Source organism: Bactrocera tryoni, chromosome 2 (assembly GCF_016617805.1).
Source record: "Bactrocera tryoni isolate S06 chromosome 2, CSIRO_BtryS06_freeze2, whole genome shotgun sequence".
Taxonomy (NCBI): domain Eukaryota; kingdom Metazoa; phylum Arthropoda; class Insecta; order Diptera; family Tephritidae; genus Bactrocera; species Bactrocera tryoni.
The window spans coordinates 33175156-33187533 of record NC_052500.1 but is presented as its reverse complement, the minus strand read 5'-3'; the positions used below and the strand labels follow the sequence as shown (position 1 = coordinate 33187533).

Below are 12378 nucleotides of genomic sequence, written 5' to 3'. Positions count from 1 at the left end.
GCAGAAGTCAGCTGTTTGGCTTTTTGTCTTTTAAGTTGTTTATTCTTTAAAAAAATGAAAAGAAAGTTGTTTATTGCTCGAAAAAAATTGACAATCTTTAGACATACTTTTTTTTAATATAATCTTACTTGCAGAACAGCTAAGAAATGCAATGCATAAGACATTTGAGAATTGGAAGAAGCAGATACCTATGGTTGCTAGTGAAGCAGATTTCATTCATTAAATAGCTGAAAATTAGTTTAAAGTGATTTTTCGGTTTACAGTATGAAGAACATACAAAAGTCCTCTAAGCTTTTGGAGGTCACTGAAACCTTTCTACCAATACAGTTTACATGATTCAACGCCAAGAAACTAGCTGAAGTCTACTAAGCAAAATATGCAAGATTATCTGGGAGAAAAGTAAACTTTATCGCTGACCATAGCTGTAGCTAAGCATTAATAAATAGACAAACGATTGTTGTTGTAGCGGCAGAAAACATTCCTGAAGTAATTTCGAGGCATGGTATCGAGTTGACAGTCCTTGGCCAGATAAAAGTCCGGGTGCGTTCCGGATACTTAGATCCGATTGGCGGGCTAACGATAGACAAACAAGTAGATGGGATTGACTGAATGGTATCAGCTTCTTTCTTATGCAAAAAAACTGATTTCTTTAAATTCGTTTCTTATTATTTTCTCAACTTCTGTCATATACACTTTTAAATTTCAGTCTTGCTAGCCATTTAAATAATTTTAGCATAAATAACAAGGTACCCAGTAAACTGGTGAGCGTATCGAAAGAAAGGTCTAGTGCCCCAATTGTGCCGATGTTATGTCTATTTCCATTTCAAAATGGATATACTTAAATACATATTTAAATTTATAATACTTCATACTACTCCTTAGGCAACAAAATTACAAAAAAAGTTAAGTTATAAGTAATTAAATAATATAAGTAGTTGACGTAACAGAAAAAACTAAAACTTAACATGAAAATACTATTTTTCATGTCTAATATAATATGGATAAATACTTTAAGAATTTGCAAATGATAAGCAATCATTTAAACACCTTAAATAATTTGATAACTTTTACTAATGAACTCTCACATGCATTAGTAGTAGTATCTGTCTGCTCAGCACTCTTACTATCTGTTGCCAAGTGGCAGCAGGCGGGGTGATACGACGATGATGACGTCGACGAAGACATCGTGCACACCTTTACCTATACACATATCTACATATATACATACGTGCATGCGTGGCAAGCGAAATCCCAAAAGCAAATCAAATTAAACCAATTCGAGAGTATATCATAAAAAGACAAAAACTGGTATGAACAATGCACTAACAACAATAAATTTGTTAACGGAAACGATAACGAAATTGATGGTTAGCAGATACGAGCGCGTAAGTGGCATACGTAACGGGACAACAACAAACGTAATCACAGTGCTACACTTGAAGCCATGTGAACGTGGTTTCGGACTACGATTCGCCGTGAGTATGCAGATATGAAACGATCGACGGTAAGTGGGGGCCACGTTGACAAAATCAACAAATTACTGCAGCACAAAAAAAAAGCGCTACGACTAAGGTGAGGCAAAAGCTTTCCGTTATAGGAAATAATGCACATTTCTCGTTTTTGATGCAAGGAAATGGTGGTGTTTTCTATAATTCATCGATTTTGCTGCTAGTAAAGTTCTTTCCATTGGACTTGTATTACCTGGTCCGCGTTCGGGCAGTTTTGTGATATTGCCGTTGGAGTTGGTGCGTGAGTAGCGCTTATTACCACCAGCCATTGTGTGAGCTGTTGTTGTTTATTGACAAAGCGATGCACAGGACGTAGGGTAGTTGTATGGCGAACACACTTGTATGCCTTTTAATGGCGAGCGATTCCGGTTTTTGTTGCACTTGTGGGCGCCAGAAGCAGGAAATTGCGTGTTTAACGTTAATAAAGCACACCTCAAACAACTTTTTTTATTATTTATATTTTTTTTCTTTTAGTAAAGTTGTAATTAATACGCGAACTAACGTGGCGATTCTGCAGACCGCCAGACGATTTTTTACACCGACGTACACTTGTAGACTAAATCAAACAGTGAATGGCAGACGACGAACGGCAGCGCGCAGCTCACAACAGCGAAATACGGAACGCTGAAGAAATTAGAGACTGAACTCAAATGAAAGCCGAAGGAAAAAACTTGCTGCTTACGCTGTCAACCAGCTAGCTTGCTTGTTTGGAATTCGTAAGCGCGTTATTATGCCTCTGTAGTCACGGAGCTACGCGTTGCTCCTCCCTAACTCCCTTTCTTTGTGCCCTTTTCGTGGCTTAACCGGCTGTTCCGCTTTTATCTTCATTTCGTCGTCGTAGTCGTCGTCAAAACTGCAACATGTCGCTGTTGGCCCCACATATGCTGAAACGAGTTTTGAGTCCGAAATAATGTTGCTCAATTGGCACACTTCTCACTCTGCTTGGTGTTAATTTTTTCTTCGCTCCAAGAAAACGAGTTTCTAGTCGGTTATTTATTACTCACCATTGCGGCCCAGCGGGAGTGTGAGCGAGTGTAAATAATTCTTTGTTTTGAGTAAGCTTGTGTGGTTACAGTGGGCTGTACTCATATACAATTATTGCAAAATTTCGGGATTTTTTGATAAAATTCAAAAATTTTGAAATAAATATTGTATTAGTAGGGAAATCTTCACGTCTGACTGATAACAACTAAACAACTTTTTTTACCTTTGAGTAAATTAGAATACCTTCGTCTCTTTGTCGGTGAATAATTTGTAAAAACGAGAGGATAAATCTATATCAGATTTTTCATAGAGATATATCTATACCTTTTAAAAAAATATTGTTTTTTATGTGCAATAAAATAACCACAGTGACCCACAGTGCACGTTACATTCTCATATATTTCTCTAGCCATATGAGCTTAAGGGGTCAGTAGGGTAATCTGGCCTGTTTTTTTTACATTCTTGAGATGCCGTTTTTCACTGGCGGACACGATTTCTTATGTTTGGATCATCTTAAACACAAAAACCCAATTTATTCTGTAAAAGTACGTGAATGCTTATCGTCCCTACTATCTAGAATCATGAAAAATTGTTGATAAATAAAAAAGTAATTAACGTTCTTTTCTAATTTTCCCCCATATTTTTTTACATAAATTTTGTCATAACATTGTTAATAAATTTTAAAAAATTATGAATCTAGTAGGGTCGATAGCCAGGCGTTTTGTGAACATGAAAAAAAAATAAGCAAATCGGTTGAGTAGTTCGACCGGAATCTTGTCCGCCAGTTTAAAAAAGTGTGTTTGGAGAAAAAGGCGTTTAAAGTGCCAGGTGTGCACTACGAGAGCTCCGAACGTCGAGCGGTACTAATATTTTTGAGCCTTTTTCGAAACCTTCCAAGGGTAAAGTGGGTTTCTTAATTAATTCTAAGGGTATAAGGGAATAGAAAATGCAAAACAAAAAAATTTTTTTAAGATTACCCTACTGACCCCTTAACTAAAATTACCCATACAAATTGAGAGCAAACATTGACACTTCAATTTTTAATTATTAATAAACAATCTTCAAGCAGACGTAAGCATAAAAATACACTCTCCCTCCCTTTTATTGTCTTGATAATAAGTGGTACAATTTAGTGCTGAACTTGTTTTCCGTTGTGAGTTACGTGCTCATAAAAATCGCAGCTATTGAGTGGAAAGTAGCCAACATATCTGCTCAAGATTATTTTAGTCTCTGTCGTCAATTAAGCTTACCTCAGTGCATATGCTCTCAGTCGGAAACGTATCTACTTGTGCTCGCTCATTAAATTAAAAGTTAGTAGGTAAGTCGTAACCACATAAACTCACAAGTAGCGCCTACACACGAGTGGAAGTATGAAAAAAGGGCGAGTCGCCGCATTGCGACGTGTCACTGTGATGCCACTTTAGCCGCGTGGTCACTGCTCTCTTCGGCTATATGGTCATCGCAAATTTACGCTCTTAGCCATATGTGGAGAGTAACAACAAAAAAAACATGCAATTGTAGCTCGTGAAATAATGTCTACGAAGTGGTGGGTGGGGTTCAGCATTTCAATGCGTGTGATTCATTTGTAATAGAAATGAGAAGAGCACTTGTGAAATTCGCCAAAAAAAGGGGGCAGCAAATTAAACAATTAAAGTGTGCGCACTTCTGTTTTTTTGTTGTTTTTTGAAAGCGCGCTCAATTCTGTATTGTGCGTCATACTGAGACCGGCATGGAAAAGTTTCTGAGTAATCGGGGTTTGATAAATGACAATATTCAGTTGAACAGCGAGCAAACGTATGGCGAGGCCGCTGAGAGTAGAGTAATGAGATCATAATAAATGACCTTCCTAGTTGGGAATCAGCTCGTAAGCTTTGATCGATACGTAAACTTAAACAGCTTGTTAAATAATCAAATATAGTAAACAAAAGCAACAATACAGTAAAAAAAAATTATTCAAAAAATTAGAGCAAATGTATATATGTATGTACATATGTATATAAGTATAATATATATGTATGTACATATGTATGTACATATATGCCGATATGATATATGTATGTATTGTACATAAAACCATGATTATATAACAATTAATTGGGGTATCCTAGAAATTGCAAGTCATCTAAGAACTTTCTGTTTGTTCGATCTATTTCTGGAAGAACGGACTCAATTATAAAAATATGATTTGCACTTTCAAGTTAATATTACGTAAGAGGCAGGCGAAAACTTCGTATCAGTAAGTGCAAAGTACGTATAATTTTTTCTTGGCAAATACGCCTGCATTATTCAAAACAGTTGCAATCACAGGTGATACGCCACTATCTAGTAATCTTTTTAAGATACCAGAAAAATACGATGAGGTCAGCTACGGAGAACAGCAAGTCGATCGATCCGCTCCCTTACTGTTTCCACTACAGTCGGGTATGAGTAACCAGAGAGGACCCCGAGAACCGGCAACTTGGCACCATTCTTCGAAATTACTTCAGGAATGTTTTCTGCCGCTACAACAACGCACTAATAACAGAGCTTGCACATACCAAATGATTCAGTGACAATACTTTCACGATATTTCTTTTTTATCTTTGGCACTTTCATCAGCTTTCCCGATGAAACTCGTTTACCTCGGACATCCAAAATCACTTGGCGAGTTTTTCTTTTGGTGGTTTCTGCAGTAATAGAAACGTATTTCCACTGGATTCACCTCTTTCGATGCTCATATGGGGTTTACGGAATGCAGCAAACCCCCACGAAGCGTTGGTGTGCCACTTTTGCGTATTACGAGAATTTTGTTCATAAAAAATAAAAACAAAATTCCTTTTTATCGAATATACCAAAACCTGATTGTCTTAAAATTGTATATCTTTCAAACTAATTGTCCAACAGTTGTGAAATATAAAAGATCTTTTGAAGGTTAGTTCCATCTACAAAACATACTTGTATATTTAGAACGAATTCTAATGGACTCGCTATAAACATTTAGGTCTGCCTGGTAAGTACATATATTCGTCTATCAATAGAAAATAATAAGAATCGATCGATTACCGCTGTGCCTCTATTACTATTTTCTTGAAATTAAAGCTTGCTTACCGCTATTTTTTCGTTAGATCGCAATTTTTGCAAACAGACAATAACTTAAAAATAGGCGCAAAAACTGACCACAACATTGCGGTCAATGAACGTCCGCATATAGAACCTGCAAATGTGAGCTCTGCAATCGATGCAATGATTACTGCAGCGAATGCTACAACGGCTAGGTGCAAGCTTGCATGGGGAGGTTAATGGCAGCACTTATCTCGTTGTAATTTATTGACGTTTACATGGAGCATATACTAACAATTTGTATAGGTTTTTACTTTTTTTATACTCTCGTAGGTACAGATCTCATCATTGTAAATGTATAATAGCGCATTTCGTACTAAAAATTGCGGCGTAATTGTTGTAGCATATTAATTTAAATAATATGAGTGATTTACTCAGTAAATTTCATTATTCGAATTCTACGACTGCTTCACCTGACAGCATTTTCGATTTGCGTCGCATAAATTTAGAAACAGAAATGCCGTGTTATTAGTTTAACTGCGTTTTGCATATTCATTTGGCTTGTGGCCTTATAATTTCACACAAAATGACATCATAACCAAGCAAACGTTGACTGTATGGCCTGGATAGTTTTCTGGGGTGGTTTCGAATTGCTAACGTCGTGTTGGTTTCTAGCGGCTAACACGCACAAGCGCATATTACTCTACATATGTACATATAATTCAAAGTACAGACAGTGTCAATAGCATAGGAACGTTGTTAAAAAACTTAAATTTTAGCAACTTCCCATAGTTATCCGAAGTTAAATCTGTGAGGGAAAAAAACTAATTTTTTCCTAACATAACATTGTACAAAGAAACTGAAAACAAAAAATTTTATATTAAAATCTTACGAAACTTTATTTTTAAGGCGACACTAAAATGCTAAAAAAGCCTTAAAATATATAGAAAGCACTTTAATTGACAACAGAAATAATGCTAGTTTGTTAGAGGATACCCATTCATGAACAGTGTATCGAACACATTATAGCAGCAGTTCAAACCAAGTGGCAGCGCTAAAAAAGAACTGTCGAGAATAACATACAAATTTAGGGTAGCACTGAGATATTTAACTGTTGACAAAATCAACAAACGAGACCACGAAATAAAATTAAAAAAGGCACTTAAAACAAAGGAGTATGATTTAAAGAGCTTGGTTTTTTAACAATAGGGCAGCACTCATAACTAACAAGCAGAGAAATGACGAATCGACGACAGCTAAAGACTAAGAATGTTCTTAAAAAGTTAAGTTTTTTAAGACGTTATATGTGACCTGGTCTACGAAAAGGGGGCTTAGGTGCGAAAACTAGTTTTCTGGGAAAAGCTGTTAAAAATAATCGTCAGTTTCTCGTTATCTCATTAATTGTTCTCCTTTTTTTGACACCTAAGCCCCCTTTTCGTAGACCAGGTCACATATACTGTTAAAAGTTTCAAAAAATTGACTTTTTTAAATATATTTTCTTAATGTACATACATATATTTTTGAATACACACAGAAAATCCATACTGTTCCGGTGAACATCTTCGAAGTTGCACACAAATTTGAAAAGGCGTTCTAGAGTGCTTGGATGCGCATTCCAAACTGTAAGTGCGTGTTCTCAAAAAGGTGTTTTTACAGTCGGAGACCAACATTACTCGAAAACGGATAAACTGATTAGTCTAAAATTTTACCGGTTGCCAACATTAATTTCAGTTTTCTCTTCAATTTCGAAAACAAAAAATAAAATTGTCAAGCGTTTTTATATCTAACAAGAAAATTCACTTCTTTAACCTTTAATTTAACAGAGTTCACTTTAGCTTATATAAAAAATAAAATAATTTTTAATTTTCTTTGCACAGTGTCGCTACGATTTGTATTTATTCTTTGTTTTTGTTTTTGCTTTTGGCATTTTTTGTTTGATGACATAATTTAATTTATTTGCAAAAAGCAAATGAATGCATTGCATACATACATACATATTTATATACATATATTTTTAATTTCAATAATTTTCAGAAAGTCACAAAATAGTTGTTCAAAATAACAGTGAAGAGCAAAAATATATGGATAAGAACAAGCGATGAAAAGTTTTTGTTTTAATTTTAATTTTAGAGCCCTCCAAATTTTCTCACTAAAATCCTCGAAACTTGGAGCTAGTGTTTGCTCCTTGCGGTGAAATTAAGGAGGTTTAAGAACACTTTATACTATATTTATATAAACACAATGAAGTCGGATTAGTTACACCATTTATACCTGAAGAACTAGTGGATCCATTTTGATGATATGTTTTATTGAATTCGTCTCCGCGACGAAGAGCGGGAAAACTATTATCATATTAGAAGAATTCACTTAAAAAAATAATCTAGAAAGTTATACAAGCACCTAAAAAGACCCGAATTGAATGATAAAAAGGAAATTTCAATAATAGTCAATCGATTATTTGTTATTTCATTTATATTGCAAAGCAATGAATTCAGAATTCAGAAATTTAAGTAAAACATTGAGTTCAGAAATTCATTTAACTTCTTTTGCTCGTTAGTGTAAATAAATGCAATTGTGCTCTCTTAAGAGCATCTCTTGCGAACGCACCGCTTAAGAGAACGACACCAACAAAGAAAACCAAGAGAAAGCCTACTAAAGCAAACTGCAGCAGAAAAAGGGCAACAGCTGACGAAAACCGAGAAAAAAAAACGAATGCACCTGCCCTTAGTATAAAACGCGTTTAGGTAGAAAGGGTTTTTAATTTCAGAGATTGTGCACACACTCAAAAGATTCTAAAAATTTTTATTCAATACAAAGACAAATATTTGTAAATGAATTTCAGTTTCAACAAAAATACTTACAAGACTCGCGATTGAGCGACAAATCCTTCAGTTCGGAGAGGGTTTGCAATAAACCTTGCACGTGTTCCATGGCAGTTTATATTTGTTTAAAAATTACACTTAACAGATTTTCACTTTGCTAAAGCTTAGTTGGATATTTCAATTTTGGGTTACGTCGTTGTAGCACCGTTAGCTAAATACTGAAAGAAAAACACCGAAAATTTCGAAAAAGTATTAAAATCAATCGGAATCTAAACGCAACTGCGGGCGCTGAGAGTGTTTTTAAAACTGAAAGTAAAATTAATAAGTCTGCTGTAGGAAGAGACGATTGATGCACGCGACGGCCGGCTACGGCAACCCGAACGCATATCATTATCAACTATCCACTAAGGCGGAAAGATAAAGAACGACGTCTGGGCTGCAGACAACAAACACAATAGCAATTGTGTTTGCTACAAAAACAAAGGTTATCAGTTTTACACAAGTGACGCCTACAGACGTCATAGGCGAGGTTTAAATCGATCGCGACTGATATACAAATGGGTTGGACGACTAGTGAACGACGAACTTAGTTATATAATTAATATTGGCGAGGCATAGTTTAGGGAGCGCTGAAGGGCTGTCAACGACAGAATCATTTTGCCCGCTACTACATTAAAGTGCAAGTAAATTTGCATACAAAACTAGTTATAAATAATTACAAATCCGAGTGAATTAATTTTAATTATTATTATTTTTTTTTAATTTTAATAATTATCGTTTTTACTTAAATATTCGTCGATTGTCGAGGGAAATATGTGTGCGTACACCTTCGTTTCGTTTTGTGGCAGACTGAAGGGCAGCGAGAGGACTCGCTTGGCTCGATCTATATTAAAAACAGCTCGTACACACTATTTTCCGCTCATGAGGAAACAATACAAGCGTAATATGAATATACAATACGCAGCGGAATCGCATAATTTATGCCAACAACAAAGATGAGTTCTTCTAAAATAGACACAAGCGAATTTTGACAAAATGTCAGCATAGAAACACGCCTAAAATGCTGGCTTTCCGAGCAATTGATTTATTTCAAGCGTTTTTTCGCAGTTTTTTTTTTTATGGAAAACAGGGATTTTAAAAATTGCAGCTCATTGTTTGCTTTTCGACATGTGCCGTTTTACGCCACATACACATATGTATGTAGCTCCTCGTGGAACGCACTCCAAAGTACAACACCAGACCCGTTATTCCCAAACAACTTATAATTTTTTTTTATTTTTTTAAATATTGTCTGCAAATTGCATTAAATCACTGGAAATCACCTTAATCACAATTGCGATAAATTTAAGAGATTCGAAAAATTAATCTTACATGAACCACGCACAGCTGACGACTAGAACACGAACCTTAGCCAGACAACGATCGACACACACTAGCAACTCGTGTGCAACAACAAAGCAAGCATACAAATATACGCTACAGGGGTTGGTTACAGAATTGAGGAGCTGCCTGTGAACAACAAAAACAACACCAGCAACAACAATAATTGCAATACGGCAGCGGCAACGACAACGACACGATGTGACTAGGGAGGTAGGTGCGCTATGAACACCTCGCGAAAGCAAGACGAGCGGTGCGATGACAACTTTTGGGCGTTCGCCGCGAATTGTGATTCTGTTCGGCACTACAATTGATTTAAAATACTCTTTCAAATGTGTTAGTTAGTTCACCATAATGATCAGCGGGCGACAGAAAAGAGCAAAGTCAAGTAAGTAAACTATAAGGGCATAAATCTATATAATATATGTATACTTATACCGTGCATGATCATTTAACTGTCAGCCAAGTAATAACAACAAAACTATGTCATTGTTGTACTACATCTACGATTATTTCAATTTTTCAAACGCTATATGTGGGTACCCTTGTGTAAATAAAGAGGTTACTTGTAAATGCAAATGTAAACATACGCTACATACATACACACGTACGTATGCATTTAATTACAAGTAAAAATATGTTAAAATGTACATATGTATGTATATTGCACCGATGCTAGGCAGGCAGTCAATCATAGAGAGAAGATAACCGGGGAAGCCAACCGTGCAGGCCGGTTTACAATGCATTCGCGCACGTATGCACATTTGTAGGGAGAGCAACAAAAAGGGAGAAACAAATGTGCAGCAGCTGACTGTGGCATCCCTGAGCGTCAAGAGTCAAACAAAGAAAAGAGAGCACACACTCATTGAAGTTGACGGCGAAATCACAGCAAATAGTCGGTTAGCTGGGCAAGCAGCGATGCAATAGCAGCAGTGCAGTTGTAGGGTTACAACAACAACATAAGGCCATGCAATCGGTATTAGGCATACACAGCACACCCTACAACAAAAACGGATAAATTCTTAGAGTTTTGAGCACAGGTAGTCAATGAATTTGTAGACTTTCTTCGAATATTGAAATTAAGATGGCTTTATTTTGACTGTACTGCGTTTTGCTCACAATAATTTTCAAAAATGTTTACATATTAGGTAGTGCAAAGTGCAAGTAAAAATTTGTTGTACAAAGTAAGAAACCTTTGGAAAACAAATTTTTACGGGAAGTACCAACTATAATAGGGTTCTTATCAACAGCTGCTGCAATGGTGATTATCCTTTATCTTCGCGACGGCGGCCTGTTATCTATATAAATATATATGTATGTATGTATGTATAAGACAGATGAATTCAAATATTTATTTATTATTACAAGCAACACTGAAGGAAAGTCTGAAATTATTTATAAATTTTTTCTATGAAGGAAAAAAAAAAAAAGATGGGCCAAAGTTCAAATTTGCTCACAATATAATATTGGCAATATAAGTTAAAACAATTGCATTTTTTTTTAAAAGACATTATTTTACGTCACGTTGTTGTCTCTTAACGTTATTAAATGATTATCTTAGCTCTTTAGAAAAATTTTGCTATTGTAGCTATTTTATATGTACATATGTATATCCCGATGGGATTCAGTGGAACTATTATGAGCTAATTTAGTTTCTCTAAAACGATATTTACAGCTGCAAATGAAGGTACAATTTATAAATGTCGTGAACCCATTGAGATTCAAATGTAAAATGTGGTTAACTTAATGTTCATATCACACTCAAAAGCATTCTGTCACACGTACTGGTTTTACTTCAAATAAATCATTTACTTTTGGGTTAATATTTCCAACTCAAGTTGACAACTTGGTTTTTATTTGTCAAAAAGATAACATATATATGATATTTTTCGGAACTATAATATTTATAAAGAGTGATCTATTTCGAGGTTCCCTACTTCTTTAAAGAATAATTTTAATGTATAATTAGCTGGCATACCAAACTGACCGATTAAATGATTACAAAGTTTTTTATAAAAGCTCTTTTGAAGGTTGTTTATAATAAATTTCGTGGGCAGAAAGGACTAGCAAACCGTTGGCCGTTTCCGGGCTTAGTTATACAGATAGTGTCTATAAGAAATACATGTGTGAAGGGCAAATAGTTTCGTAGCTTCGTTTTTTCTTGTTTTTTTGTCTTAAAGTACACTTAAGGTTTTGTTTTATATGTACACATATATTTTTAAATTGGTTAAATAGCGGAAAAAACTCTCCAATCCTGCATTTTTCGCATTGGACGACATGATACTCAGTGACTTTCGCAAGCATCCAATTTAAATTTTGATTGTGGCTTCTCAGTGTGTAATTCTCGTGTAATTTTTCCCTACTTTCAAAATTAATAGTCACAGTCAGGCATTTTCTGAGGACTCTAGACTCCTTAAATCGCTTTCCTCCCGCCGTAAAACTTCTTTCTTTTTCTCAACAAACAAAACACACATTACCTTCATACATAAATACATATATATATATATGTACGTACGAGTATACGCCATATACTATACTATGTGGGATATTTTAGATATCGGCATAGTTGGTTACAATGTCAGCTGATCATTGATCGTTCATGTTTTGCTTAATTCGCCCATATCATAACTCTTTCTATCGTAAAA

At 35.3% G+C, this 12378-nt stretch overlaps 1 protein-coding gene across 7 annotated transcripts in view; it reads right to left on the bottom strand.

Moving 5' to 3' along the window:
* The window catches only part of LOC120767339 (reticulon-1-A), a 33520-nt gene that overhangs the window by 6877 nt on the left and 14265 nt on the right, over positions 1-12378 (bottom strand). Inside the window, exons 1-2 of one of the 7 annotated variants that reach the window (XM_040093288.1) lie at positions 9725-9877; positions 8393-8571 (exon numbers count right to left, since the gene is read on the bottom strand). The exons of 3 other annotated variants lie outside the window; for them this stretch is intronic. In XM_040093288.1, the coding sequence (XP_039949222.1) occupies positions 8393-8462 (70 nt within the window). In that variant the 5' untranslated portion in view covers positions 8463-8571; positions 9725-9877. Of the gene's footprint in view, positions 1-1701; positions 1963-8392; positions 8625-9675; positions 9878-12378 lie in introns of those variants that run through there. 3 more of the 7 variants (XM_040093287.1, XM_040093289.1, XM_040093286.1) reach the window with 3 other exon arrangements.